The sequence below is a fragment of the Suricata suricatta genome, chromosome 12 (genome assembly GCF_006229205.1).
Source record: "Suricata suricatta isolate VVHF042 chromosome 12, meerkat_22Aug2017_6uvM2_HiC, whole genome shotgun sequence".
Taxonomy (NCBI): Eukaryota; Metazoa; Chordata; class Mammalia; order Carnivora; family Herpestidae; genus Suricata; species Suricata suricatta.
Genome location: NC_043711.1, coordinates 12,123,535 through 12,151,394, shown reverse-complemented (window position 1 = coordinate 12,151,394; position 27,860 = coordinate 12,123,535). Strand labels below are relative to the sequence as shown.

Here is a 27,860-nt window from a genome sequence, read left to right as displayed (position 1 = left end):
TGAGGGTCACTCCTAGGGACCAGCCGAGCTGGGTTCCGTGGGTATGGACGGAGCTGGGCGTTGAGAAGTCGGCATGGAGAGAAAACCCATGGCTGTAGTCATGCTGTCCCTCACCTATGCTCTCCTGAATTCTTTTTCAATGCCCAGGGAGAAATACTCCTTGGAACAGGACATTAGGGAAAAGGAAGAGGCAATCAGACAGAAAACCAATGAAGTACAGGTAAGAACGGTGCTCACCCTGGGCAGACCGCATGTGTCCTGTCCGGAGCGGGTGGGCCGTCAGTGGGGGTGGGGCAAGGGCAAGGTAGCCCCGCCCTTGTGCTTGCAAGTGAGGTTTTTAAGTTTCTTGTAACCATAGACAGGGGTTCCTTCCTTCCTTCCTTCCTTCCTTCCTTCCTTCCTTCCTTCCTTCCTTTCTTTTTTTCAATTGAGCTGTATAATTCACATAATGTAAAATTTGCTACGTTAGAGCAAACAGTTCTTTGCACATTCGGTGTGTTGCTTAGCTGTCCCCTCTGTCGAGTTCCAGAACGTTTCCATCACCCCAAAAGAAACCCCATGACCGTTAGCCCTCCTCACACTGCACTGCCATCGCCATCTCCTCTCCCCGCCCCTGCAACTACTGATCTGCTTTGTGTCCCAATGGACATACCTGTTCGGGGCGTTCAACACGAGGCCTTTTGTGTTTGGCTTTTTTCACCCAAGTCTCAGTTTATGAGGTTTGGACAATGGCTGCTAACCTGTTCTCGGACAGTCCTGCATCCTGGAGTGTCCCCTAGCAGGTGGTGGGGACACAGACTGGGGGCCTGACTGCCGGGGCTCAAACCCAGTTCTCCGCAGCTGTGTGACCTTGGGCGAGTTACGGAACATCTCTGGGTCTTGTACGGCATTGGTTACGAGTGCTCTGCTTTCCTGAGTTGTGCGGCTAGGAAACAGTCTGGCACCCGCTCGGGGCTCGCTCGGGCCCGCGCTGCTCTTCTCCACCATTCAAGCAGAGGGGAGTCTGCGCCGGGAGCAGAGCCGTCAGCCCTGGGTAGCTGCACTGTTGAAGAGACATGGGTCCTCCCGATGTCTCCAGTCTGAGTGGACAGAGAAGGCCCTGCCACTGTGGGGACATGAGAGGTGCCTGCGGCGCCCTGAGAGTGAGGCCGAGTCATGCCGCAGGGACTGTCTGAGCTCAGGGCTGTGGGGGAAGTGGAGCCTGGCTAAGTGGTCAGGACCCCAGCTCCACCGTGTCTCACCTGAGTGACCTGGATGGGTGGCCCGGCTTCTAGCCTCTGTCACCTCCGTGGCGACAGAGGTCAGTGCGTGAGCTGCTCACGCAGCCGAGAGCCACAGCTGGCTGCCGTGTACGCTGCCAGAGTGGCCGGTCCTCTCTGGGTCCCCTCCTGGGGCACAAACCCGAGCCAGGGAAGGAAGTGCCACCCGACTCCGTGGGCTTTCGAGGTACTGGAGGGCGCGTTCCGTGGACCTGTGGGAAATGCCATCTGTCCTGGCTGTGGTCTGCAGGGGAGGGGGTAAGCCATGCCCACCTGCTTTGGGACGCTCGTCACTTCCCGCTCTGCGGTGTCCAGACCCCCCTCTGACGGCTTCTTACTCTGCACGTCGGCAGTGAGGACTAGGCCCTGGGTGGCCTGCCGGAATGTTCTGGGCTGGAAAGCAGGGACTGGCCTGCCTCTGATATGAAGGCTTTTTGCTCAACGAGCTGCTTCAGTTCCAAGACCACCCTGCAGGTGAAGTGACTTTATTTCTCTGAATGTATATTCTTCTATCCTGTTGTTTTATTCTCTCTCACACCTCCGATTTCCACGTGTGTCCTAGAACTGGTCCCCCAGACATAGCGCCTGCTGCCCACCTCCATCACCTGCAGGTCACCTCACCCGCCATCCTTTTCAGTCCTTTGGTGGGGCCGGCCTCGTCTTCCCTCCCGCCTGGGGCTGGGCCCGGCTGGCGACATGCACGTGTGGCCGGTTCTCCCTTCCTCTTGCATCCAGGTTGCCGTGAGCACGCCTGGGTTTGCCCTCTGGCCCCTGAGGGTCCGGGTGCCGTATGTCCTCTCACTACCGAGAACACCAGTCATTGGGTCTCTGGCGCCTGCACAGTCGGGTCTTTGCAGAGACTTGTTCTGACATCTGGAGGCGCTGTCCCCTGTGGTCTGGCCGGTGCACCCAGGCCACCTGGAGCCCAGGCTGGTGGGCTCTGACAGTGTGCAGCTGCAGCCTTTGAGGCCCCGGGCTCCTTGTGCGCCCCGATAGCCCTCCAGAGCTGGGAGGGAGCCAAGGCCAGCCAGACCGGCCCCTGTGCTGTGGGGGCCTCGCTGGTAAGCCAGCTGGGCCGGGCTCTGCTGTAGTGCTCGATGGCGCAGACAGAATGCTACGTGTTTTTGGAAGTTCCCCTGTGAGCACCAGGTTGGCTGGGGCTCCTGCCTCCCCTCCCCTAGATGGTCTGGCGGGGGATAACTGGCCGAGCCGGCTAGCGCAGTCTGTGGGTCAGGGCCCCACGTGGGGTGCGAGTCCTCTGTCCTCAAGCCACTTAAGCAGCGGAAGCCTCAGCCCCCATGGCTCTGTTCGCCTTGTGCCCCTTCCTCGTCCTCCTTGGGGGTCCTCCACCTCCGTTTCCATCACTGTCCTGATGAGCACCCGCAGTGGCTGCTTCGCTCGCTTGCTCTCTCTTTTTTTTTTTAACATGACAACAGTGTTACTGAGATGGAAGTCACCGATACCACACAAATCATCCACTCAAAGTGTGTAGTTAGTGGTTTTAGGGCATGCACAGACTTAGGGCCGTGTCCACCGTCGGTTCTTCAGCCCCGTTGTCATTCCAGAAGGAAGCCCCGGTCCTCCTCCCCAGCCCTGCCACCTGCTCCTCTACTGTCTGTCTCTGGATTTACCTGACCTGGATGCTGCGTCTTAACGGACTCCTACATCGTGTGGTCTTGGTGTCTGGCCCGTCTCACTGTGTCTGGCGTTTCCAAGGTCCATCCATGTTGTAGCTCGCGTCAGGGCTCCGTTCTTCTTACGGCCAACACCCTGCTGTACGGCCGGACCACAGTTTGTTCATCTGGTTGTCAGCTGGCGGATGTTTGGGTTTCCTACTCGTTAGCTACTGCGAATGGCGCCGCTGTGAGCTTCCACGTGCACGTTGTACGCGCGTGTGATCTCACTTCTCTTGGGTCTGTTACCTGGGGGTGGGATTGCTGGGCCCTACGGCAGCTCTGTGTTTAGCCTTTTGAGGAATCGCCAGACTGTCTTCCAAAGCGACTGCACCGTGTGATGTTCCGACCCGGTATGCCTGAGGGGTCTGGGTCCTCCACACCCTCATCACCACCGACCTCTCCTTTCATTTTACCTTCCCGGCGGTGCCTCGGTGCCTCTCATGCTTTCCCTAATGATGTTGAGCATTTTTAAACCATTTATTTACTTTTGAGAGAGAGAGTGTGTGTGAGCAGGCAGGGCAGGGGCAGAGAGAGGCAGAGAGAGAGAGAATCCCAAGCAGGCTGTCACCATCAGCACAGAGCCCCGACGCAGGGCTCGGTCTCACGAACTGTGACATCCTGACTTGAGCCAGACGCCTAACCAACTGTGCCACTCACGTGCCTCGAGCGTCTTTTCATGTGCTTATTGGCCATTTGTGTACCTTTTGGATAGACATTTCTATTCAGACCCTTTGACCATTATAAAATTGGGTTTTTCTGTCTTTTAACAGCTGAGTTGTAAGAGTTCTTTATGTTTCCTGGGTAGAAATTCCTCATGAGATATGTGATTTGCAGACATTATGGGTTGTCCTTTTACTTTCTTGATTGTGTCCTTTGAAGCACAAAAGTTTTAAATTTTGGTGAAGTCCAGTTATTCCTTTTTTTTCTTCCCCTGCTCTTGCATTTGGTACCATCTTTAAGAACTCATTGTCAAATTCAGGGTCACAAAGATTTACCCCATGTTTCCTTTCACTTTGGCTCTTACATTCTGATCTCTGGTCTGTTTTGAGTTAGTTTTGGCGTGTGGTGCGAAGTAGGGATCCGGCTTCGTTCTTCTGCACGTCGAGATCCAGTTGGCCCAGTGCCGTTTGTCGAAGAAACTCTTCTTTCCCCGTTGAATGAGTGGCCTTGGAACCCTTGCTGACTGTCACTTGGCCATCGATGTGTGGCTTTGTTTCTGGGTGCTTAGTTCTGTCCCATGGTTCTGCATGTACTTCTCTCCCTGTCAGTCCCACACTGTCTCGAGGACTAAGCGTGTATAGTCGTACGTCCTTTTATTGTGCTTCACAGATTCTGTGTGTTTTGTTTTGTTTTACAAACCGAAGGTTTGTGGCAACCCCGCATCAAGCAAATTTATCAGCACCACTTTCCCAGCAGCATTTGCTCACTTTGTGTCTCTGTCCCATTTTGGCAATCCTGACAATCTTTGAATTTTCTTCATTATTATATCTGTTATGGTGATCTGTGTTCAGAGATTATGACTCCCTAAAAGCTCAGATGATGATTAGTGTTCTTTAATGATAAAACATTTTTAATTAGGGTGTGTACATTGTTTTGTAGACATAACGCTATTGCACACTTAACAGACCGGTATAGCGTAAACAAAACTTTTACAAGCACTTGGAAACTCAAAACTTCATTTGACTCGCTCTGTCACAACGTTCCTTCGCTATATCGCGGTGATTGGGAACCAGACCCGCAGTGTCTCTTGGGTATGTCGTAGCAAGTTTTGAAATTGAAAAGTAGTTCTCCAACTTCTTTTTCTTCTCCTTCAAGATTGTTTTGGCTTTTCCGAATCCCTTGCGTTTCCTTATGAATTGTGGTGTCAGCTTGTCAGTTTCTTCACAGAAGCCAGCTGGGGATCCCGGGGGGGTTTGAATGGGGTGCAGGTTGTCTGAGTTATTTCTGTGTTCTTTGCTCAGACACCTCCCACACTCTGACCCCAGCTCCCATCCTGACCATGAGCTGGTGGGCCTTTGTCCCCACTGGGCTCTTGGATTCCTCCTCCTTCATTACAGAATGAGGCTCAGATTCCGTGATGTCCCAGGCCACCACGCCAGGCCGGACCTGTTTCCCGGCTTTGTCTCCCCTTCTTCCATCACTTGTTCTTCCCTCAGAGGTGGCAGACCCGTGTCTGGGACTCCCTACCCACAGACCTTCTCTTACCTTCCCCGGACTTGCACACTGAGACCCACTTCTCGAATTCAAGGGCAGAGGCAGGGAGACTGGGGAACTGACAACCTAGCTCTCAGAATAACTCCGAGTGCATTTTGGCTGTCTAGAGGGGACAGAGCTGTGACATTTTTGCCCTCAAGGCAGAGAGGAGACCCTGTGCCTGCTTTGGGCTTGCTCCCAGAATGGCACCAGCAAGCCCCAGCCAGGCCAGCCTCACTGATGGCCTTGTCCTCCTTTACCCCCAGAGGGCCCCTCGAATCTTCCCTTGCTTTGATTCTCATGGCCACCATCTCACCTTGGTCCAGGTCCCGTCCCTGCTTCCTTTGTTGCTCCATTAGAGATGCAGTCAGTTAGCTCCCATGAGGCCTTCCAGAAAGGTCGTATGCATGTTCTTTCCTTCCTGTTAGCATGAATGCCAGAGTGCAGCGTGTGCTGGCTCAGCCATGGGCTTCACACTGTAACTTGAGGATGAGGTGCAGCTTCCGTTAGGGTACGAGCACGCCCTAGGTCGTGAGCCAGGCCGGCCTGGTGGGAATTTACATGATTTCCAGGTTTTGCTCCCACAGATTGCATGTTTTCACCTGTGCCATGTACCTCCTGGGTGCTCTTCCCAGGGGTGTCCCGGCCGGGTCTGAGGTGCCTCACTGGCTGTCTGGGTAGATGCCCATTTGGAGCAGTGTCAGCATTGGAGAATCTTCCTGTCCCCTGTTGACGTGTGACTGTCCTCAGGGGCTTCTCGCGTGGCCCTGCTTCCTTTTGCTCGACCTGGAGCCCAACACCCCCTTCCCCACTGCGGAGCTCTCTTCCTCCCAGCCCTTCACCTGGCTGCTGGGGTCTTCTCCATCCGTGTGGCATCAGTCTGATCTCCCTGTGCCCCTCTCTCCCCTGAGTCCACCCAGAAGCACCTGTACATTCTGTTGGTTCTGTTCATCCCGGTTTATTTGTGTTTGGGTGATGCCCCTCCCCTCCCCCCCTGACCCCATGTCACTGGATAGCTCTTCTTGGTGGGACCCGCTGCCCTCCTGGCCCTTGACCACTCTCAGGCCATCAGTAAACATTTGCCAAGGAACTTAGAGGTCACACCACGGGCACTAAGCTGAGATGCACGCGTTGACAGCAGGCGTGCACAGGATGCCTGCTGAGCACAGGCGGGGAGGCGGGCGGCTGGCTTTGTAGGACGTCCTGGGGGCTCCAGCCCAGGCTGAGACCATGAGTCTTGGACATGCCCCCTCTTATTGGTCTCCAGTACATTGACGCCACTCTTCCCTAGGAATTACAGAATGATTTAGACCGGGAAACGAGCAGTTTGCAAGAGCTAGAAGCTCAGAAGCAGGACGCCCAAGACCGCCTTGACGAGATGGATCAGCAGAAGGCCAAGCTCCGGGACATGCTGAGCGACGTCAGGCAGAAGTGCCAGGACGAGACTCAGATGGTGCGTCTCACACCCAGCATGGCAAGGGGCTTCCTGCGGCTGCTTTGAGCTCAGCGTGACCTTGAAACACAGGCTGAGGCATTTTACTGGTTGAATAGAGTTGTGGGCGTATCTTTTGGAAAAGCGTCCGGGCATTTGGGGCCTGATCTCCGTCTCACCCACAGAGTCGTACTGTGAACGGCCTTGGTCCCGACTGACCTCACCCTGGCCGGTGCCTCACAGCACCAGCCCCGTTTGGTTTCTTCACTGCTCGTTACAAATCAGGGAGGCTGCAGCCTCTGCAGACTTTGTAAAGCCCTCCTGTCCTGCACGGGCCCCTTGCACGGGGAAGTCCCGCCCCTGGGGGACAGGTCAATTATCTGTGCTTGGGCCATTCTTCCTCGTCCCAAGTTGGCTTTCTGTAGGTTACATGGTCATGAGCGTGTCTGCCACGTGGTTTCTCTCTGTCTTGTGTGGGGAGAGGGCTCTGGGAGCAGGCCCAGGTGTCCGGCCATCAGGCTGGTGTCTGCCTCACTGGGTTTGCTTGGTCTTCCCTCCGTCATATTTCATCTCATTTCAGATTTCCTCACTGAAGACCCAAATCCAGTCTCAGGAATCTGACCTCAAGTCCCAGGAGGACGACCTGAACCGGGCCAAATCTGAGCTGAACCGATTGCAGCAGGAGGAAACCCAGCTGGAGCAGAGCATTCAGGCCGGGAAAGCTCAGCTGGAAACCATCATCAAGTCCCTGAAATCAACACAGGACGAAATCAACCAGGTACCTCCCTGGGGGCGAGGCCTTGCCTCTGCTGGTGGCCCCGTCTTCTGGAGCCTTCTTGCAGGTGGAGTAGCCGCGGTGAGCTGTCACATCGGTGTGCGAGCAGCCTGCACAGAGGCCGCGTGGCTCCCTGGCTCCCAGGCTCCCACTCAGCCCGTTTATGTCAGATTCTCTTCTTAGATGCTACGTCCGGGCCTGGGGGTTGAGCACCCGGTACCCCCCAGCGTGCGTTCCAGCAGCACGTGGACTTTGGCCCGCCGGCTGTTTGCTGTGCTTCGCTGTCCTTCCACTTTCCCACCTGAGTGCGTGCCATCTTTGGGGAATGGGCAGGGTCTGTGCGAGACCCTGTGGTCTCCTTTGGAGAGAGTCCTGGGTGCAGAAATTCCCTTTCCCAGCATGGTTCTCAGACAGGCGAGAGGGACAGAGTCCGAGGCGTGTTCTGGCACCGCTCTGTGCCCACACAGTCTGAGGCCCCACCCTGTGACGAGCGTCAGCCCATGGGTGGCCTTGTTCCAGTTCTGCAAGCTGTCTGGGCACCCCGCTCCCATGTGAAGGCCCTGGGGCCTGCGGCCGCTGCTCACCAGCAGAGGGCGGGCCTCCCCCTGCTCCCCTGTACGTAACAGCCCAAGGCCTCCTTGCTGGCCCTTGGGTGTCCCGTCAACAGAGTGGGGGTGATGCCTGCCCGTGGCGGGATCACAGTGGCCAGCTGTGCTTCCCCTCTTGACCGACTTGACCCCTTGCTCTTTTTGCCAGGTTACAGACCATGGTTGACAGACCACAAACATGGACGAGGGCTTTCATTCCCTGTGCTATGCTTTTTTGGGTCTTAGATCTAGGATTATCGTAGGTCTTTTCCCTCCAAGCGATTAGAGTTTGCACTATGTAGGTAGGACCCACATCGTGTGTTAGTAGTAATGATAGCATTGATGCTCACTGCTGCATATTAACTCCCACCCTTCCAGAAGCTACCGGAGGTGTTTTACCCGTCGCTTCCTGTGGTCCTTTTTGGGGAAGAGCTAACAGAGAGGTTAGGTCACCAGCCAGAGGTCACACAGTGCGGATGAGACAGTTAAGATAACGTTTAGATTGTCTTCCTTTCCCTGGCCTCACATCCCTGCGCAGGACAAGGAGCGGCAGTCAGGGGACAACACCCCACAGGGGGAGTGTGGACTGTCCCTTGGAACAGACTGTGAGCCTGGATTTTACCAATTCCAGTTCTTTTCAGAAATAACAAACGTCTGTTTGAACACAGGCTTCTCTCAGGGGCCGGGGATACAGAGAGCCCTCATGGGGCAGCGAGAGGGACCTCATAGTCTACAGGCCGTGTCACTTGGGGTTGTCTGCTCTGTAGGCAGGTGATTCAGTTACCCGTGTGAACGGAGTTGGACGGTGGGGTCGGGCGTTAGGAGAAAAGCTGTCTCTACTGACACTCCCCCTGAAGCCCCGTGTGACGGCAACAATCTTTGTCACGTAGGCGAGGAGCAAGCTCTCCCAGCTGCACGAAAGCCAACAGGAAGCCCGCAGGACCCTGGAGCAGTACGACGAGGTGCTGGACGGGGCCCACGGCGCCAGCCTGACCAACCTGGCCGACCTGAGTGAAGGCGTCTCCCTGACAGAGAGGGGCGGTTTTGGAACCATGGTAAAGGTTGAATGAACGTATTGCGGTCCTGGGATTGGGTCCCGCGCTGGGGTCGGAGGCCGCCCTGCCTGCTGGATCCGGCACTCCAGCCTTGATTCTGTCCGGACGCAGGGCGTCTCTCGTTCTCGCTGCTGCTTTGCGTGTCCCCACGGGCCCCGCAGCCCGGGCTCCTGGCTGTGCTCCGTCCTTGCTTCAGGGACAAAGCCAAGGAGAGGCCTGAATCCTCTGTGAAGCCAGTTTTTAAAGACATTCATCTCCAGTGGGCCAATCCACTCACCCCCCAAATTCAGAGGGCTTTCCCAAACTAACCGAAAGTGGATCAAGCCTGCACACGTGAAACCCTGCATCCTACTAGTTTGGGGGGGCGGGGGTAGGGGTGGGAGAAACGTGTGTGTGTGTCTGTGTTCCCACAAGGAGCACTTTGAAAATCAAATGTGTCTGTGAAGATCGAGACAAATGACAGCCCTTCGAGGCCCTGCTGTTTGCCTGAGAACTGGCCCCTCTCCTGCACTTCCGGTTATGCTGAAAACCTGGGCTCCTATGACTCCGGGGGCCCTGACCAAGTCCCACGGGGCTGTCGGCCTCAGGCTTCTGTGGAATCAGGCTGCTGACACCCAGCCGGTGTCACATCTTCCTCAGATCGTCACATCCCCTTGTCCCCGCCAGCGCCCGCCCTTGTGGCCAAGCCCTGGCATGTGCCATTTCCGCTTTAGTCTGGCCGATGAGAGCATCTCTGTGCTCCTGAGGGAGCCGTGGGAAGCCGTTGGTCTCGATGGTTTCACCGTGCTCTGCCCCCAAAGCCCTTTCACCGCTCACCCTGCGCTGCTGCCCCCCGTGCAGGGCTGCTCCTCTGAGCCCTCTTGCTCCTGGCCCTGGGCTTTGCGGATTCCTTCTCCTTCCCGTAGTAATACAGCGTCTCTCTTACTGTCTCTCTGTTTCTCTGTCTGACTGTCTTTCTCAACTTGAGATCTAGTTCTTCACGTTCATTTCTCGACCTGTCTCTTTCTTCAGTAGCCAAGTAGTCAGTCCCAAGAATTTATGGGGAAGCTTGTACCTCCTTCCCTGAACCGCTTCCAAGACACTGTTGGTGTCCTCACCTGTCTCCTGTCTCGGGCCCTCGCCACCTCCCTCTGCCGCTCACAGATTCCTTTTCCTCGTGGAATAGTAAACGGGTGACTTCCGCATCCGCTCTTGAACCCGCCGTCAGCCTGACTGAGTGCGGCCTGCGACCGTCCAGTCCTCTCTCACTGCCTGAGGCACACTCGCCTGCTTGGCTGGCTGCTTGTTCAGTGTGTGCATTTCAGCTTCGTGACCTTGACTTCACTTTTCCCGTCCACCGTCGGCCCCCTCGCACGGCTTTCCGCTTGCCCTCCTTCCTCTTGGTTCGTGGAGCAGCTCACTCTTAACCCCTTTTGCAGGTCCGAATAGGATTGGTTTCCTGGGTAAAAAGTTGGCAGCAAAGTGGCAGTTGGCACGTGGCCAGTGACTCTCCCTCCCCCGCCCCCAAAGGTTTTCATCCGCCCTTATTTTCATTAGTTTTGTAAGCGGGGCAAAGTTTACATGACAGGTAGTTCATTCTGGAACGTCGACGTCAGATACGTTACGTAGCAACTTGCAGCCGGTGTCTGAAAGAACAACTATGTTTACCTTGTTGTACAAATACAGTTTTTAAAGCATTTTTTGGTTTGTTTCCTTTTCTTAATAAATACTTCGAAGAGGGCTTTTTGTTTTCTCTTGACTCTTCCGAGACTGCTTCTAAGAGCTCTTCGTTCTCTTCGAGGTGGGTGGCAGTGAGGGAGTTAGTTACCGGAGACCAGTGTAACCAGAGAGGTGCATCCAGAAGTTTCTGAGGCTGGGCAAGTCTGCTAAAGTCACTAACTTTAGTTTTCAGCTTAGACCATGTTACTTTGTCCAAGACCAAGGCTTTTTCAAGTCTGATTTATTTCTCGTCTCTCATCCGGTGAGAGTACTGGCCTCTAGCTCTTGAAGACCGCGAGCAGCCAGCCTGTTCAGTAGCAGAAGGTAACAGATCATCCCAGACTTCAGCCTTGCCAGGACCCGATCACGGAAGATTGGGTTGTCCTCTCATCCAGCCCCACTGGTGGGCTAGAACCATTGTTGTTGACTTTCCAGAGCTAATTATTAAATAGGAAGTTTGTCACCTGGTTGGTTAACTTTTGGTGACTTGAATTCAGCCACAGTGGAAGTATTTGCACCATGGGAATTGACAGAAAGAAGCTGCCAGTCGGGGCCTCTTTTCTCCCCCCCGGAGTGCTGCTCCACCAGCTCACCACTGCCGGCCCCGATCTAAAGGGAAGGGAAGCCGCAGACACTCCTTTCAGAGTTGTCACCCCTGTTTCTTGAGAACTCCGCGTCCAAGGCTAAGGGACCTGTCGTTCCCCCCGTGCTGGGCTGCCACGCTTGCGTCTCACGGAGGCAGATGGCTCAGCTGTCCCTGACCGGTGCTCAGTGGATGGTGGGGTCTGTGGCGCTTCTGTACCGGAGAAGTCTAATCTGCTCTGAATCCGTGAAGTGGGCTCAGAGCCACTGGCGGTTACCTCACATGCACGAATCCTGCTGAGGTCTTTGTAGGCCCCCCTTCGAAGGGGAGGGGCTGTTGCTGCCTTAGGCAAATAATTGCTGCTGAGGAGGCGCTCACAGACCTGACTTTCAGTTCAGGGGGCTCACAGCCAAGCGCCCAGAATCACAGTCTCTTCTCTGCCATCGTCCACTGTTATCTGGCAGACTTCCAGGTGATGATTAAAAACATTAAAATAAAAAAAAACCCAACAACCCCCAAAACCCACCAACTTGTAAATCAGTGCTAATTTCTGACTAAATAGAAGCTTCCATTCTGAGACCAAGCTGTCGTTCTTACTGCACTGCTGTATCCTGGACATCATCTCTCCCTGTTCTTCTAGAGTGAGATCCATTCCTTCCCCCGTGGTATGGTGTGAGAGGTTGATTTTGCATCTTGGCTGCCCGGCTGCTTTAGGTCAGGACTCCCCTGTCCTATTTCTGTGTCTGAGAGCCCCATCGGACGCCGGTCGGGCGCCTGCATCTCCCAGTTGTGGCACTGTGACGTCCTTACAGAGCCACACGCTTCTGCAGTCCTTGCAGACGTCTGTGCTTACTTGCCCGAGAGCCCTGCTCGATCTCCCCGCCTTGGGGAGTCCTGAGCTTGGAGGCTCCAGGTAGTCTTTCCCAGGTAAGAAAATCACCCGTGTCTATCAGAGCACCGGGAGTGCGTCATCCTTCCGGAGCCCGTGGCTCCCCATTGGCCCAGGGCCTCCGGGAGCCATCCCGCCTCCCAAAGTCAACCAGTGCAGAGTGTTGGGGGCCTTGTCCGGAATCTTCCTCTGGCGCCTTTGACGTCACTGCCCTGTGACCATTGTCTGTATTTTTACGGAAGCGCCAGCTCTTTAACCACTTGGCTTTGGTCATGTGGAATAATGGATGTTGGCCAGCCCCACGGAGCCGACACATCTGCCAGCTTCAGTGAGGGTGTTATGCTTTTTCATATCACAGTGAAACCTTCATGTTTTCACTGAGGGTGTGCCTTCGTTGACCAAAATATGCTCACTGTGTCTGAACGGAGCGTGCATTGTTCCCGTGTAGATTCTAACCCCCCCCCCCACACACACATTGGGGCCATTTTCCACTATAAAAATGTGCCCTTCAAAAGCAAATCCTCTTTTCTTCCGGCTTAAACATGGTTGTTTGTTTCTAGAAATAAGCACTTAAAAAAAAATGCAAAGTATTGTATACGCTCTAGTAGTTCTAACTGCATAAGCAACCATTTCCTCCCAAGATGCAAATAGCCAGTGCGTTTCTTCATGTGGAAACAGCATTTTTAAAAAATGCCACTTAGCTGTCCATTCTGTGAGGCAAAGATGGGTGACGGAGGGCACGCTTGGGAATGAGGCCAGGCTGCAGCTCGAGTGGCCTGCTACGCTTTCCTCTTGCCGTTTCCAAAAATGCCACTTCTGACTTCATAATTGGTTTTTTATTTCTAATTGTGATAAAATACACAGAACATAAACTGATCATCTTACCCAGGCCTGAGCATATTCACATTGTGTAACTGGGCTCCAGAACGTTTTCCTGCCCATTAACCACTGACTCCCCAGCCCCTGGCACCCACCGTTTTACTTTCTGTCTCTGCGAATCGGACTCCTCGGGGAACCTCTTATAAAGTGAGATCACACAGTCTTTGTCTTCGTGACTGGCTTGTTTCACTCCGCACAGTGTCCGCACGGCTAAATGACATTCCCACGTATTTGCTTACTGCATTCAGGGTATCTGTTCCTCCACTGGTGGATGTTTGTATGACTTCCTTCCCCTCAGTGTTTAAATAAACTTTTAGTTTGCAAGAGTGGTGGATTTACAGAAAAACTTAAAGGCGGTATGGAAAGTTCCCACATGCCCTGCACTCTGCTGCTCCTGTCATTAACTCCTTGTCCTGTGCGTTTGTCACTGTGGATGGACGGGTGTTGACACGTTATTAACTAGCATCCATATTTCTTCAATAATTTTTTAAAAAATGTTTATTCATTTTTTTTTTAGAGAGAGAGCAAGACCAGGGAGGGGCAGGGAGAGAAGGGGACAGAGGCTCCAAAGAGGTCTCTGCTGAGAGTAGAGAGCCAAATGTGGGGCTCGAACTCACAAGCCCTGAGATCATGACCTGAGCCAAAGTCAGGCGCTGAACCGACTGAGCCATCCAGGCACCCCCATTTCAATGATTTTTAATCATTCTCTGTAGAGTCCCGCGGCTTGAAGGAGAAACACGCAAGTCGGGTATGAAATTCTGTACTTGTCTGAAATAATAAAATTCCTCTCCTGTCTCTTCACAAAATTATAGGACGATCCTTTCAAAAATAAAGCCTTGTTATTTAGCAACAATGCCCAGGAATTGCATCCGGATCCTTTCCAGGCCGAAGACCCCTTCAAATCCGACCCATTTAAAGGAGCTGATCCCTTCAAAGGTATCTCGCTCAGTGCCCACTTAGTCACGGAAGGGCTGCTTACTTTGTGCCTGTTGGAGCTGTCCGGTGACCCGAGGTTGCTGGTAGCACCTTCTGGAGTGGAGGGGAAGGGAGTTCTCTGAGCCCCGTGGGCCACTGCAGTGTTTGCCCTCCGCCGGGTTCACTGCAGAGCTGAGGTGTTACGCGTGTTCGGTAGGAAGAGCTGAGCTCCCAGCTTGCAGCGAGGGCCCCACATTCAAGGGCAGCTGGCTCCGCCCTCGACCTCTGCTCCCTTTGGTTCCCATCCTCCAGTCGAGGGGGGGAGCAAGTTCTCCCTCGCTCCCTTGGTGGGATGGATAAGAGCCAGATGCAGTCATGATTATGAGACCGCCCAGTGAACAAGTCCCCACGTAAGTCCATGAGTTTGCCCAGAGCCCCGCCCGAGGCCAGAATAGCTAAGAAGTCTCCTGGAAGCAAATGTTCCTCCGTTTGTTCCTTCAGAGCAAGGTAGCATTTCCAGGAAGGGAAGGCTGTCTGCACAGCCCAAAAGTGCTGAGGCGCGGAGAGGGTGGAGGCCGTGCCTTCCCGGCATCCCGTGCGGGAGCACCGCAGGACTGAGCGGCTCTAGGCGGCCTCGGAGGCTCAGATGTGTGGAGCTCGTCCTGGCTGTGGGGCTGGCTGCGGGTCGGGGGCTGGGGCAGCCCCAGGGTCCCGTGTTGTCACGGCTGAGGGAGCCGAGAGGGAGCTGAGGTGCCAGAGCATAGCATGGTAGAGAGAGGGAGTGAATTCTGGCTCAGTCCTCGTTTTCCGCTCTGTGGCCCGTGTTGCATGGCCAGCGGCACCTCGCTTCATCTTGAACATCCTAGCGAGGTGAAACCGCCTCGGCACCTCGCTGCCCACCCCCCGACATGCCAGGGTCGTTTCTACAGTCAAGCCCTACGTTCCTCTCTCCTCTGACCTAGGTGACCCGTTCCAGAATGACCCCTTCGCGGAACAACAGACCGCTGCAGCAGGTAAGAGCGTTGGTGGGAAAGGCTTTCTGGTTTTTGATGGACTAGTCCTCAGAATAGTTCCATTGCTAGTTCAAGTCGAGGGCCTCCTGCGACTGGGCAGCAGGGAGGTTAGTTTCTGCAGAAGCCCGGCAGGGGCATCACCCTCCTTTCGTGGTCGGGCGCCCCTTCTCACCAACCTCACAGTGTGAGGAGAGCGGAGCCAGAAGAGGAGCTCGAGGTAGCCAGATGGTTGTTCAGATGTGCCCGCGGCAGCTCCGTCCCTCGTGCCCACTTGTGTTGCCCGTAGTGATGCCAGGGGTCCCCCGTGCAGCGCCTGCCCCCAGTGGGTCCTCGGTCTGCACGCGGCAGAGGCGGCGGCCTGCCCTGGGAAGGATGGCCGTCTGCACCTCATGGAAGCCTAGTGTCTTGTTCCCTTCTGGGGACAGTGGCTTCCCCCCGTCCATTCACCATGCCTGCACCCCACATTCCAAGGGAAGGAATGCACTGTGGGTGTGGTGTTGAGGTTATGTGTTTATCTCTCTTTTTAAATTTTTATGTCGAGAGAGCAAGCATGAGTGGGGGAGGCAGAGTGAGAAGGAGAGGGCGCATCCCAAGCAGGTCCACCCTGTCAGCCCAGAGCCCGACGCAGGGTTCAGGCCCATGAACCATGGGATCATGACCTGAGCAGATCATGATCTGACCAAGAGTCAGATGCCCAACTGACTGAGCCACAAGAGCACCCCTTATTTATCTACGTCTTTATTTTTCTGCTGAGGTGAAATTTGTGTAACACAAAATTCAACATCTTTAAAATGATAATTCAGTGGTATTTGGTACATTCTTAATGTACAACCACCACCTCTACGTAGTTCTAGAACATTTCCATCCCCTAAGAGGAAACCGTGTCCCTGGGATCAGTCACGCCCTCCTCCCCCAGCCCCAGGCAGCCACCGATCTGCTTTCTGTCTCTGGATTTACCAGTGTTATTTTCATTATTAAAATCAGCTTTGTTGAGAGGTGTAATTTATACGCATCAGAATTTACCAATTTTAAGTGTATAATTAGATGAGTTTTGATAAATGCATACAATTAGGTGAGAGCATTTCCATCCTCCCAGAAGGTTCTCTTCTGCCTTCTCCCCCCACCCCCAGGTCCCCACCAATCACTGATCTGCTTTCTGTCGTTACGGTCTTTACCTTTTCTAGAATTTCATATAAAGGACATCAGTCAGCGACGCACTCTTTTACATTTGGTTTCTTTCACCGAGTGCAATGTTGTTTATTCATGGGGCGTGTTCTTCTTTCTTCACTTTCCAAAACACCTTCTAGATCCATTCGGAGGGGATCCTTTCAAAGAAAGCGACCCGTTCCGTGGCTCTGCGCCTGATGACTTCTTTAAGAAACAGACAAAGAATGACCCATTTACCTCAGACCCATTCACGAAAAACCCTTCCTTACCCGCAAAGGTGAGTGTCACCCGGGAGGCCTAGGTGCTGCCCGTGTGTGCGCTTGGTGTGCGTGAAGGCGGCCCTTCCTCACCCCCCACCCCACGGGCCGAGCGGGGGCCCCGACACGCGGACTGAGCTTGCCAAGCCTGTGAGTGCGCGCCGCGTGGTTCCTGGGAGCTGGGCTGCGCGCTCGTCTTGCTCCTGGAAGGTGAGGTGACTAGTCCCTGTGCGGCTTGTCCCGCGAGTCAGCGAGCCCACGCCAGGACGGGCGGGGTCCCGGATAGCTCTCTTTTCTCTATTCCTTCCTGTGCCCCTGTCACTGCAGCTCAGGCCCACTGGCTGGCTTCTCTGTTCTGTCGCCTGCCCCCACTGCAACCCTGTCTCTCAACAAAAATGAAACAGGACAAAGCACGCGTGTTCCACATGACCTCCCTGCCATCTTCCTGGCCGCACTGATGAGCGTGTGAGGCACTCACGTGCCCTGTGCACCCCCAGCAGCTAGCAGACCCAGCACACCGCATTAAGTTGCTGTCAGCTAGGACTTAAAAGGCAAAAAAGTGACTGAACAGAGAAATCTGTCTGGGGGAAGGCGGCTCATAGCCTCCCTTCATGTTCTAGGCTGCATCTCTCCTTCCGTCCTATGCATGGCCTGTCTGTCCCTCTAGACCCAGAGTTCCTTGAAGGCCAGGATTGGTTTGTGACACTTCTGTCTGTGAGACCTGTCGTGGGGACCCCCTTTCATTCTTGGTATTGAGCTGTGTGTGGTCTGTGTTCACACTCTGTGATCTGTGTTCACACTCTGTGTGTGATCTGTGTTCACACTCTGTGATCTGTGTTCACGGGCTCTGTGTGTGGTCTGTGTTCACACTCTGTGATCTGTGTTCACACTCTGTGTGTGATCTGTGTTCACACTCTGTGATCTGTGTTCACGGGCTCTGTGTGTGATCTGTGTTCACACTCTGTGATCTGTGTTCACGGGCTCTGTGTGTGATCTATGTTCACACTCTGATCTGTGTTCACAGGCTCTGTGTGTGATCTATGTTCACACTCTGTGATCTGCATTCACACTCTGTGTGTGATCTGTGTTCACGCGCTCTGTGGACCAGTTTTGTTGAGCTTGTTCGTGAACCAGCTTTTGATTATATTAATTTCCTCTCTTGTTTGTTTCTATTTCACCGATATCTGCTTTTTATTATTTCCTTCCTCCTATTTTGGGTTAGTACTTTGCTCTTCCATTTCTAACATCTTAAGATTCAACTTTAGGTCATTGATTTTTGGACTGTTTTTTTCTAATATAAATATTTTCAAACTACACATTTCTCCCTCAGCACGACCTAGCCACCGTCCACACATTTTGATGTGTTGTATCTTGACTGCCTTTAGTTTGTTGTAGTTTTCCTCCTGACTTCTCTGTTGAACTATGTATTAAAGTACTGTCTTGTTGCCAGAATCGTAATGTTTTTTTACATGTCTTATATTGATTTCTAATTAAATCTGTTCTCAGAGAACATGTTTTGTATTTTTGCAGTCCTTTTAAATTTATTTACATTCAGGCCGTGGTTTGCATTGGTGTCCATACGGTGTAATTGAGGAGGTCTGTCTGTAGTTGTCGGGTTCTGTGAATGTCAGTTGCTTCAGTGTGGTTTATAGTACCATTCAGATCATGTGTGTCCTTACTGGGTTCTTCTGTCTGTTTTGTAGCTCTTGCGATTGCTGAGAGGAAGTTAAAAATCTGTGATCGTGGAACTGTCTGTGTCCCCGTTAATTTGGTCAAGGTTTGCTTCGTGTATTTTGAAGCTCTTTCTGGTGCCTGCACACGTACACTGGTTGTATCGCCCCGACACAGCGGCCTTTTATCACCGTAAACGCTTCCTTTTTCCTCTGGCGAGACCTTTGTCTTGAGATCCGTTTCATCACGGATTCAGTAGCCGCCTCATCCCCCTTAGGCTTACTCTTCGCACACTCCATCTTCCTTCATCCGTTTGCTTTCAGTCCACGTGGGTTTCTACACATGAAGGGTCTTTTACAGTGAACATGTAGCTGGGGCTGCTGTTCAATCCAGTCTGGAAATCTCTGCCTTTGAGATGGAGTATTTAGACCCTTAACATTTAACGCAGTTACTGTTGTGGTTAGGTTTAAGTCTGTTCTATTATTTGCTTGTTCTTTATCTGCTTTGTTTTGTCACTCTGTTCCCTTTCTGCCACCTTTCATTTATTTATTTATTTAATTTGAGAGAGAGAGAACACAGTAGGGAGAGGGGCAGAGGGAGAGAGGGACTCTCACGCAGTGCGGAGCCTGACGTGGGGCTGGATCCCACGACCCTGGGATCGTGACCTGAGCTGAAATCAAGAGTCGGACACTCAGCTGACTGAGCCACCCGGGCGCCCCTCTGCCTTCTTTTAGATTGTTTGAATGTTTTCTGGAACTCCATTTCCTAGTATCTTTTGGTCTCTTTTAACTATACCTGTTTCTGTTATGTTTTAGAGGTTGCTTTAGGGATTACCTTGTACACCCTTAATTTTTCATAAGCTACTTGGAGTTAATGTTATGTCACTGTATGTAAAATGTAGAAAACTTGTAGCCATACAGACCCATTTAGCCACTTCCTCCCTGGCCAGCAGTGTCTGCTTTTAAGTTATCCTTTGAATATCTCTAGATGTACCATAAACTCTGTGAGACAGTCATTACAGTTTTGCTTCCATCCATTGTATATATCTAAAAGAAATTTTAAAGAGGAAAAAAGTGGTCTGTGTATTTTTACCCACATACTTGCCATCTGATCTTCATTCCTTCCTCCAGATCTAACATTTCCCTCCGTCATCCTTCCCTCAGCCTGAGGAGCTCGGTCTGCGTGTTTTGTAACACGGGTCTGCTTTGTTGCCATTCTCAAAGGTGTTGCTGGCGAACCTAGTGTTTTTCTTACGCTTCAGCTGCTGCTCCAGTGTCTTCTTTGTCCTTGAGGGGAAGCCCAAGTCCCAGGCAGCTGTCCCGCAGCATTCTGCTCTTCTTTGGCTTTGTGTGTGCACATTCTCTCTCTCTCTCTCTCTCTCTCTCTCTCTCTCGCTCTCGCTCTCGCTCTCACTCTCTCTCTGTTTTTCAGTAGTTTGACTGTGAAGCATATGTATGTGGTTTTCTTTGTATTTAATGCTGTTTGGGGTTTGGTGAGGTTTGTAAATCTCTAAATCATACCTTTTACTGGACTTCTCAAATTTTTGGCTGTTACTTCCTTAACATTTTGTCTCCCCTGTTCTCTCCTATATGTTAGAGCTTTTGCTAGTGTCTCCACACATCTCTGTAGCTCTGTTTTCTCAGCGTCCTTCTTCTCGCTTTCTCTTTTTCCTTTTTTTTAAATTTATTTTTGAGCGAGAGACAGCGTGAGCAGGGGAGGGGCAGAGAGAGAGGGAGACACAGAATCCGAAGCAGGCTCCAGGCTCTAAGCTGTCAGCACAGAGCCTGACATGGGGCTCGAACCCACGAACTGTGAGATCATGACCAGAGCTGAAGCCGGATGCTTAACCGAGTCCCTCAGGCACCCCCCCTCTCTCTTTTTCTTGTAGGGTAGACAGTTTCTACTGATCCATCGTTAGCCTCACTTACTTTTTTCTCTCTCATCTGTTGTTTAGCTGACCTAGTGTCGTGTTTATTCTATAGATATTGTACATTTTTCAGTTCTAGAATTTCCATTTGTTTCTTTGTATGGTTGCTGTCGTTCTGCTGAGATCTCCTACCTGTTCCTCTTAAGCATATTTGCCTTTGTCTCGTGCACCGTTATTACTGCCTTATAGGCATCCTCATCTAAGAGTTTCAACATCTGGGTCGTCTTGGGATTAGTTCTATTGATTGTTTTTTCCCTTGAGAACTGGCCACATTTTTCTCGTTCTTTAGAAATATACCCTGTGTATCGTGAGCGTTTTTTTTTGTGGTGACTGGATGCCGTTCTATTTCTCCAAAGAGCCCGGATGGTTTTGTTTCAGCAGGCAGTTGACTTGGGTGAGGCTCTACCGCAGACTCACTTTCTCTTGCCTGTAGTTGCGTCCTTGCGACCTTGGCTGTCGGCTGCTTTCAGTCTGGGCCCCCAAGTGCTGGAGTCAGCCCTTCACTTGGGCAGAGCTTATCATGAAATCTGGGACCGCCGTTCTCTGCCTCTCCTTTCCGGGGTCCCTGTCCCTTTCCCTGATGGTAATTTTCCTACACCACCATACTCTGGTCTTTAGGCCAGAAGGCCGGCGAGTTTTCTGTTGAGGTCTTAGCTTCCCAAAGCCCTCAGGTTGTAGCTGTCCAGACACAAGCTTGAACCCGGCGCTGATGTCCTGCCAGCTCTGAAGTCTCGTCCGAAGTCCCCTGCTTCGGTCCACTTCCTGAGCTCTCAGGTGGTCGCTCGTGTTGACCTGGTTTTTGTACTTTGTCTAGAGTCTGTAGTGTTACCTGTGGAAGGGTTTGGCCTGTGGGGATTCTAGTCCACAGGGCTGAGTGCAAATCACTTAATCTTCCTCGTGGCCGGCGCCAGCGGCGATGCACACAGGTGTCAGGGCAGGCGGTGGCTCAGCAGATGGCCGGGTAAATGAGCGAACTGCTTTTCACTCTTCCTCTCTCCTTTCACTCAGCTCGACCCTTTCGAATCCAGTGATCCTTTTTCATCCTCCAGTGTCTCCTCAAAAGGATCAGGTGAGACTTATGGCTTATTTTCCTTCTGACTCTTCCCCCAGCCAGTGGAGGGAGCCCACCCAGCGATGCTTTTATTTCCCAGCTGTGTGTCTCATAGTTTGTGTCATTAGTCAGTGGCACCCAGATCCGTGCCTGAAGCACTTCAGCCGAAGCCAGCTGTCGCCCCCCTCCCCCCCCTCCCCTGCTTCCCTGGCTGCTCTGCTCGGAAGGGAGGTCGGCAGTGGGGATGAAGTCCGTCATAACACCAGTTACTGGTTGCTCTGTACTTGTTGCTCCTTACAGACCTTTGGTTTGTACCTTTGGGTCTTCTCCCTAAAAGAACCCAAGTTTGACTGAGGCTACTGGCTTGTGCGCTGAGGGAGGGGAGCCTTTGTGGGCTCCCCCTGCTTTTGGGGAACAGGCCCTGCTTGGTCCTGCCGCCTTCCTAGCAGGTCGTGCTTATTGGTGATAGAGCTCATTACCATAGGTGGGCGTGGGTTATCCAGGCAAATTGCCCCACCGAAGGAGAAAGCTTGGCAAATAGCTTGGCAAAACTCTGCACCCGCAGACGGGCCCCCCAAGTACACAGCGCAGATGGTGGGTTCCTGAGGAGCTGTGCCCTGCCCCCTCCCCCCGACCCGGCTGTGCTTCTGCACCTGTCCCTCCTCTGCTGACCAGGAGTGGTGGTGGCCGGAAGTGCAGACAGGCCAGAGTCCCTGTGGCTCTCCCCTAGATGGCCGTCACGTCTAGAGACTTCTGGCCGAGCTATACCAACCGTGAGCCAGTGCAAGTGGGGCCAGGGGGGCCTTGTTGAGGGCCTGTGTCCATGTGCACAGCCCTGGCAAACATATGCCACCCCCTCAGATGTCCTGCGCCGGGGGCCGTTGAATACCGAGAGGAGCGCCTGCCCCTGCCCCCAGGAGGTGTGTTCCGTCAACGCCCTGTAACTCTGCCTCTGTTGGTGCCACTTTGCAGGTCCCTTTGGAACCTTAGACCCCTTTGGAAGTGGGTCCTTCAATAGTGCTGAGGGCTTTGCCGACTTCAGCCAGATGTCCAAGGTAAAGCCCCACCCACGGAGCACGTGTGCCTCTGCCAGTGTCTTTGTGCCTCTTGTCGTGGTCTTGTCGTGAGCGGCCAGGCATAATTATTAATACCACGTATGTATTTCGTCGGCACCTGTCAGACTCTGAAACGCATCCTCATGGGAGGTCATGAGCCGGCAGGCAGGGTCTAGAAAATGCCTGTGGTTGTGATTGGCTCCATTTCCCTTCCTCTGAGAGAAACTGCCAGAACCCTGAATCCCTCCAGGAGGCTAAGTGTCGCCGCCCACCCCCCACCCGCCAGTCCCCCTGGTGTCCGTTAGCTGCCGGATCGTAGGCAATAAAGCTGTGGCTGCACAAACTCCGAGAAGAGAAGATGCTAGGCACAGGGGCTCAGGAGGGCCGCGGGCGCCAGGCCTGGTGTGCGTGCGGCTGAGACCGGAACTGTGGGCGGCAGGCAGGAGGCGTCCGGAGAACGTGGGCTGGTTCTGTACGTGAGAGCTGCCTGTGAGAACCCGAGAAGGGTTTGTAAAGGGAGGGCTAGGTTTCGTGAACAAACATGCAGGTTCAAGACAGATGACACCCTGCATGGTCGGGCCGGGCAGTTACCTGTGTGCCGCGGTCAGGTGAATGGAGCCCTGCTGTTGGTGTGGGGTCCTGTGGTGCGAGGGGCTGGGGGTGTGGCTAGGAAACTCTGTCTTTTATTTATTTATTTATTTATTTATTTATTTATTTATTTTGAGAGAGAGAATGCACAAACCACGGGCAAGGGGGAGGGGAAGAGAGAGCGAGAGAGAGAGCGAGAGAGCGAGGGAGAGAGCGAGAGCGAGAGAGAGAGAGAGAGAGAGAATCCCAAGTAGTGCAGAGCCCAGTGTGGGGCTTGATCTCATGAACCATAAGATTATGACCTGAGCCGAAATCAAGAGTCGGGTCCTTAACCAACTGAGCCACCCAGGAGCCCAGACAATGCCAAATCTTTAGTGTAGCGAAAAGTCAGTAGATCGTGTCCTAAACAGACAGATCAAGAAATTAACAGCAGAAACCCATGTTCATGAAGGTAAATCTCAGAAGATAAGGCTAAGAAGTCAGAAATGTTGGCCATGGTGAGTGGGAAAGGCAGTGGTCTGAGGGTCTGCTGATCTTCGTTATAATCTTTTTTTTTTTTTAATGTTTATTTATTTTTGAGACAGAGAGAGACAGAGCATGAGCATGGGAGGGGCAGAGAGAGAGGGAGACACAGAATTGGAAGCAGGCTCCAAGCTCTGAGCTGTCAGCACAGAGCCCGATGCACCCCTTTGTTATAATCTTTAGTGTCCCTTGGTTTTAAGTCTGAGGTCGTGTTTCTGTGATAAGAATTCTGGAAAGCTGCAGGAGATGTTCCCCGAGTGGGTCTCAGGGTTTGTCCCCAGGGCCCGCTTGTGCCCCGCAGGCAGGTGAGGGCCTCCTGTGGCACAGCCCTCGGCCACAGAGCCAAGCTTTCTTCCTCATTCCTCCAGTCTTCTGCAACCACCTGCTCCAGCCCAGGAGCCATCGCCGCAGTGTGTGTGCGGGGAGTGGGGGCCGCGGGCAGAAGCCCGGCCACATCCACGATCTTACCTCCTAGTGGGGAAGGCTCACAAGCCAGGTGGTGGAGAGGGAGCCGGGGAGGGCATCTGGGAGCATGTGGGGGCCGAGCATCCACAGTGAGGAGTCACTTGCTTCCTGCCCTCTGCCCACCCCTGCCGGGCACCCCCCTCCCCATCCCCGGGGAGCATCCTGCCTGCTGGCTCCACGGCCACTCAGCCTGAGGGGCGCTGAGCACTTGTGGCGTGCTGATGTGTGATTTTGGTACACGGCTTTTGCGAAGCCTTTGAGATTCTGTTTAGGTTTTCAAAGAACCAAGCGTTCGCTGTCGAGGTAGCAAAGCCAGCCTCTGGCCAGAGGGAGGAGGTCTGATTAGCCCTTGCCTGTCGCAGGAAGGGGCTCAGAGGTGCTGGTGTAGCTGCCTTTCTCACTCCCGTGCCTGCAGGGAACGAGTCTCCAGCCCTCGAGTGGACACACGGGGACTCAGACGGTCAGGATGCTGTCTGGGATTGACCAGAAGGCACCAGGGCAGGAGGTTTGCTGCAACATTTGCCTGTCACCGGGTGGCTGTCACACACACCCCTGCTCCTCTACTGGAGCTGTGCGTCCTCCGCTTTCGTCCCTGCTCCACAGGCAGGAAATCAGCTCTTGAAAGCAGCAAACGCGTGCCACACGGTGGCAGCAATTCCCAAATGCAGGGGCCTGCATTGCATTCTCAAGCTGTCAGAGCGAGCCCTCACCTCTCCCTTTGGGAGGCTGGCCCCAGAGACGGAGGGAACCGCCAAGGGCCCAGGGGCACGGGAGGTGCCCTTTGGAGATGTGTCCTAGTGGAGGCTGCGAGGGCTGGCGGGGGCTGCGTGGGCAGCGGCTCTGCAGGGGCTCCGGGCAGCAGGACTGGCCACCCGTCTCTCCTACAGCCTGCCCCTGAGCCTGGCCCTCCCCGTCTGTCCGCCAATTCGTATCTGAGGTTGCATTTTCCTTCTGACTCGCTTCCCTCCTGTGTCCTCGTGTCCCTCGATCAGGCTGCACACACACGTGCACTGTGACTTCAGAGCCGGTGGCCCCTTCCTGTTGGCAGTGCTGGGCGGGCCGGAGCTGGACGGGGCTGCGGAAAATGTGTCTCCCGTGCTCCTTTGTTTTGTTTCCACGCTCCCGTCGGCTCCCGGTGTCCTGCCACTTGTCCAGCTGTCCATCGAGCCCTAACCTCGTAGGTCTCTGTTTTCCCCTTTGGTTCCCTTTCTGTTTTTCAAGAAAAACATCGAGTGTATAAATAAAATGCTGAAGGAAATGAAAGTAAAGTGGCGAGCAAGCTTTTTTTTTTTTTGGCTTCTTGGTTTTGTTTTTTTGTGTGTGTTTTTCACATTGCCAGCTTTTCCCCATCTGAGTGGGGTGGCGAGGCGACGCTCACTGGCGCCCTTTCTCCACTCCACCCTAAGTGGAGGTGTCCTCTGCACGGCGGTGCCGAGGCAAGGTGACGGCCACAGAGCTGCTTCCAGCACATTCCTCGGGGAGAGGCCTCAGGCCTGTGCTGGCGGTGGAGGCCCCCATCCCCGTGCCGCAGAGATGGTTTTAGACCTGTGTCAGTGCATCACCTTGCTTTAAGAACAAATCCTGAGCATCTGAGAATGAAAACAAGACCTGAACGTAACTATTTCACTCCTTCCCCCAGGAAAAAAAGCCATCATGCAATCCTTGGCTGGTTGTCAGGCCCTTTCCAGTCGTTTCTTCAGTGGTTTTTAAAGCTATGCATGCCTAAACAGGGCCCTTTCGTAAAAGGCGAGAGTAGCTTGCTTTAAACCAACTCTTTAAACCGTGAACCCAAACATGTTCCTCTCAGAGCTGCTTTTTATAGTGGCTTTTCTCTCTCTCTCTTTTTTTTTTTTTGTCCTTTCTGAGCACGCTTCACGCTGTGCCAGCCCGGAGAGCCCCTACCGGGTTTACTGAAACCCTTCTAAAAATAGCGACTTTCCCTGAAGCCACAGCCTGAGGAGGAACAGGTCGGGTCCCAAAGGAGGCTTCTTGGGAAACCTGGAGTTGTGAAAATCGGGATTCAGAAATGTCGCTCACGGGCTCTGCTGTGTCAGAAGGGCTGTGGCTCTCGGTCGTGGTGGAACAGGCCTCATGGGGGGAGGGGGAGTGAGAGAGCCCTGTCCCGCTGGAGCAAGCCCACTGACTCAGTGGGCTTGAACACAAGGGGCCCGGAGAGTCAGCCTGGCATGCAGCATCCTCCACCGGCCGGGACCGTCCTTGCGGCCCGTGGTCCAGGCTGCCGCTCCCGGGCTGGGTGGACGGGGACCCCAAGAGGGCCCCTGCGGCCGCTCTAGAGCTGGCGCATTCCCAACGGTCAGGACAGAGACTGGGATCCACGCGGGGGGGCTGGTCATGCCACCTCCCTGCTAAGAAATTGGTTTTGATTTCTGCCTGCCTGTCTCAGATTGTGCGGAAATTGCATGAGGCTGTGTTCGGTGAATGGCGGGGGCAGGAGCAGAACCCACATACTCTCCCAGCAACTTTGCCCCCCCCCCCCCATTCTTCTTTCCCAGACTACAGACCTTAAGTAGATCTTGCTTGTCACCTTACCTCATCTCTCAGGCTGTCTTCCCGCCGGGCTAGGGTCTGTGGATCACAGGAAACGGCAGGAATAAAACATCAGTAGCTGACGGGGCAGTCGCAGCCCTACGGGCATCTAAGAGAATCCTGGTCACGGCCACACCCTTGGCATGATAATTTTGCCATCTTGCGCCAATGTCCTTGGAGTGCCTTTTGGAGCAATTTACACATGACATCCTTCATTTCATTTTTGCTGCAGCCCTAGAGCAAGGGGGTGTCATTATGGCCATTCCACGGATAAGGAAGCTGAGGCACGGAGCAGACAGTGGTGGCAGGCCTGGGACTCCAGCCCAGGAGGGCCCTCCAGACCCTATTCCTGACCTCTGCACTCCAGTGCAGGTGTTCTAGACTCCTTACTGCGGGACTCCCTGCGTTTTGTACCTGGAAGGACAGGTGTGCACAGAGCCCAGAACGGGGGGCAGCGGCCCTACCACAGTCTTGCCAGCCCTGTCTGCCCCTCTCGCTCTGAGCTTCCTGGGGGGCTGCCATGGGCTTGGCAGGGGACTGAGTCTTCCTCATGTGACCCTCGTCTTCCTCAGGGCTTTCTCTGGCTCACTGACCCCTCGACCTGTTCTCTCTTGCCTGCATCCAGGTGTGTCCCTTCCAGGGGTCTGAGGACAGAGCTCTGCCTGGTACAAGGCCCCAGACCTATCGCAGGGGGTAGGCTGCTGGCAGCGGAGGGCAGGGCCTAGGAGCCCCGGCCCCAGAGGCAGTGATATGGGTTCCTAACTCTCCAACTCCACCACTGAGGTGCTCTATGACTGCAGGCTGCATCACCTCTCTCTGCCTCAGTTTCCCTGTGTGTAACACGGAAGTGGTTGTGAGGAAGAGGAGAGGATCAGTAACAAGCCAGCATCTCCTGCCCTCGAGGTCTGGGAGGGCTGGTGGGGGGGGACCAGGATGCCCAGGGGGTTGACCAGCAGCCTCTCCAGGCACCGTCCCTTTCACAGGGGGGCTGCCACCTCTTCCCCACTGGAAACTAGTATCTATGACTACACCTGGGGAGGAGGCTGCATGTCATTGTCCCTGTGACCAGATTGCAGGGGAGGGGGAGCTGCGTCCCATGCCTGGATCCCAGAGGAGGGAGGACCGAGGCCCCATCACCTGAGCTGGCACATTTGCAGCTCGTCTGTCTGCCATCGGGAGTGTGCCAAGGCCCAGCCCTGTCCTGGCATTCTGTGTACGGGCTGCCCATGGGGACAAGCCACAGCTAGCCACAGGTGCTTCATCACCACCTGCGCTGGGGCACGTGCTTGCCCATGGTGACACGTGTCCCGTGGAGTCCCACCAGGACATCAGGCGGGCACAGTTGGCAGGAAGGGGTGTCAGAAAGAGCTCTGGGGGTGGCAGTGAGGCTTGGTCAATCTCTGAGAAAAAGAGGGTTTGGGGTGGACAAGGTAGAGCTTATCCCAGCTGGAGGCCCTCTGTGTGTGGGGCCCTGGAGGGCAGGGTGCAAGGAGTTCCAAGGATGGGGAGTTGTCGGGGTGGGGGTGGCTGCAGGGATGAGGCGGGAGAATTGGGCAGTGGGGGGCAGTGATGAGGTCCCCCTGTACCTTGTGGAGCGCTCTGGAGGCCTCCCGTGGGCCCCGGGCTGCTGTGTGCTATGCCCCTGCCTGTCCTCTC

At 54.0% G+C, this 27,860-nt stretch overlaps 1 protein-coding gene across 12 annotated transcripts in view; it reads left to right on the top strand.

Annotated features, from left to right (window-relative positions):
- EPS15L1 (epidermal growth factor receptor pathway substrate 15 like 1) overlaps positions 1 to 27,860 on the top strand; it is an 84,923-nt gene that overhangs the window by 36,409 nt on the left and 20,654 nt on the right. For 11 of the 12 annotated variants that reach the window (XM_029916669.1, XM_029916670.1, XM_029916667.1 and 8 more), the window contains 9 exons: positions 148 to 220; positions 6,420 to 6,581; positions 7,141 to 7,338; positions 8,813 to 8,977; positions 13,839 to 13,962; positions 14,904 to 14,954; positions 16,262 to 16,398; positions 20,985 to 21,045; positions 22,000 to 22,082. In XM_029916669.1, coding sequence (XP_029772529.1) covers positions 148 to 220; positions 6,420 to 6,581; positions 7,141 to 7,338; positions 8,813 to 8,977; positions 13,839 to 13,962; positions 14,904 to 14,954; positions 16,262 to 16,398; positions 20,985 to 21,045; positions 22,000 to 22,082 — 1,054 coding nt within the window. Of the gene's footprint in view, positions 1 to 147; positions 221 to 6,419; positions 6,582 to 7,140; positions 7,339 to 8,812; positions 8,978 to 13,838; positions 13,963 to 14,903; positions 14,955 to 16,261; positions 16,399 to 20,984; positions 21,046 to 21,999; positions 22,083 to 24,072; positions 24,926 to 27,860 lie in introns of those variants that run through there. The other variant, XM_029916673.1, reaches the window with a different exon arrangement.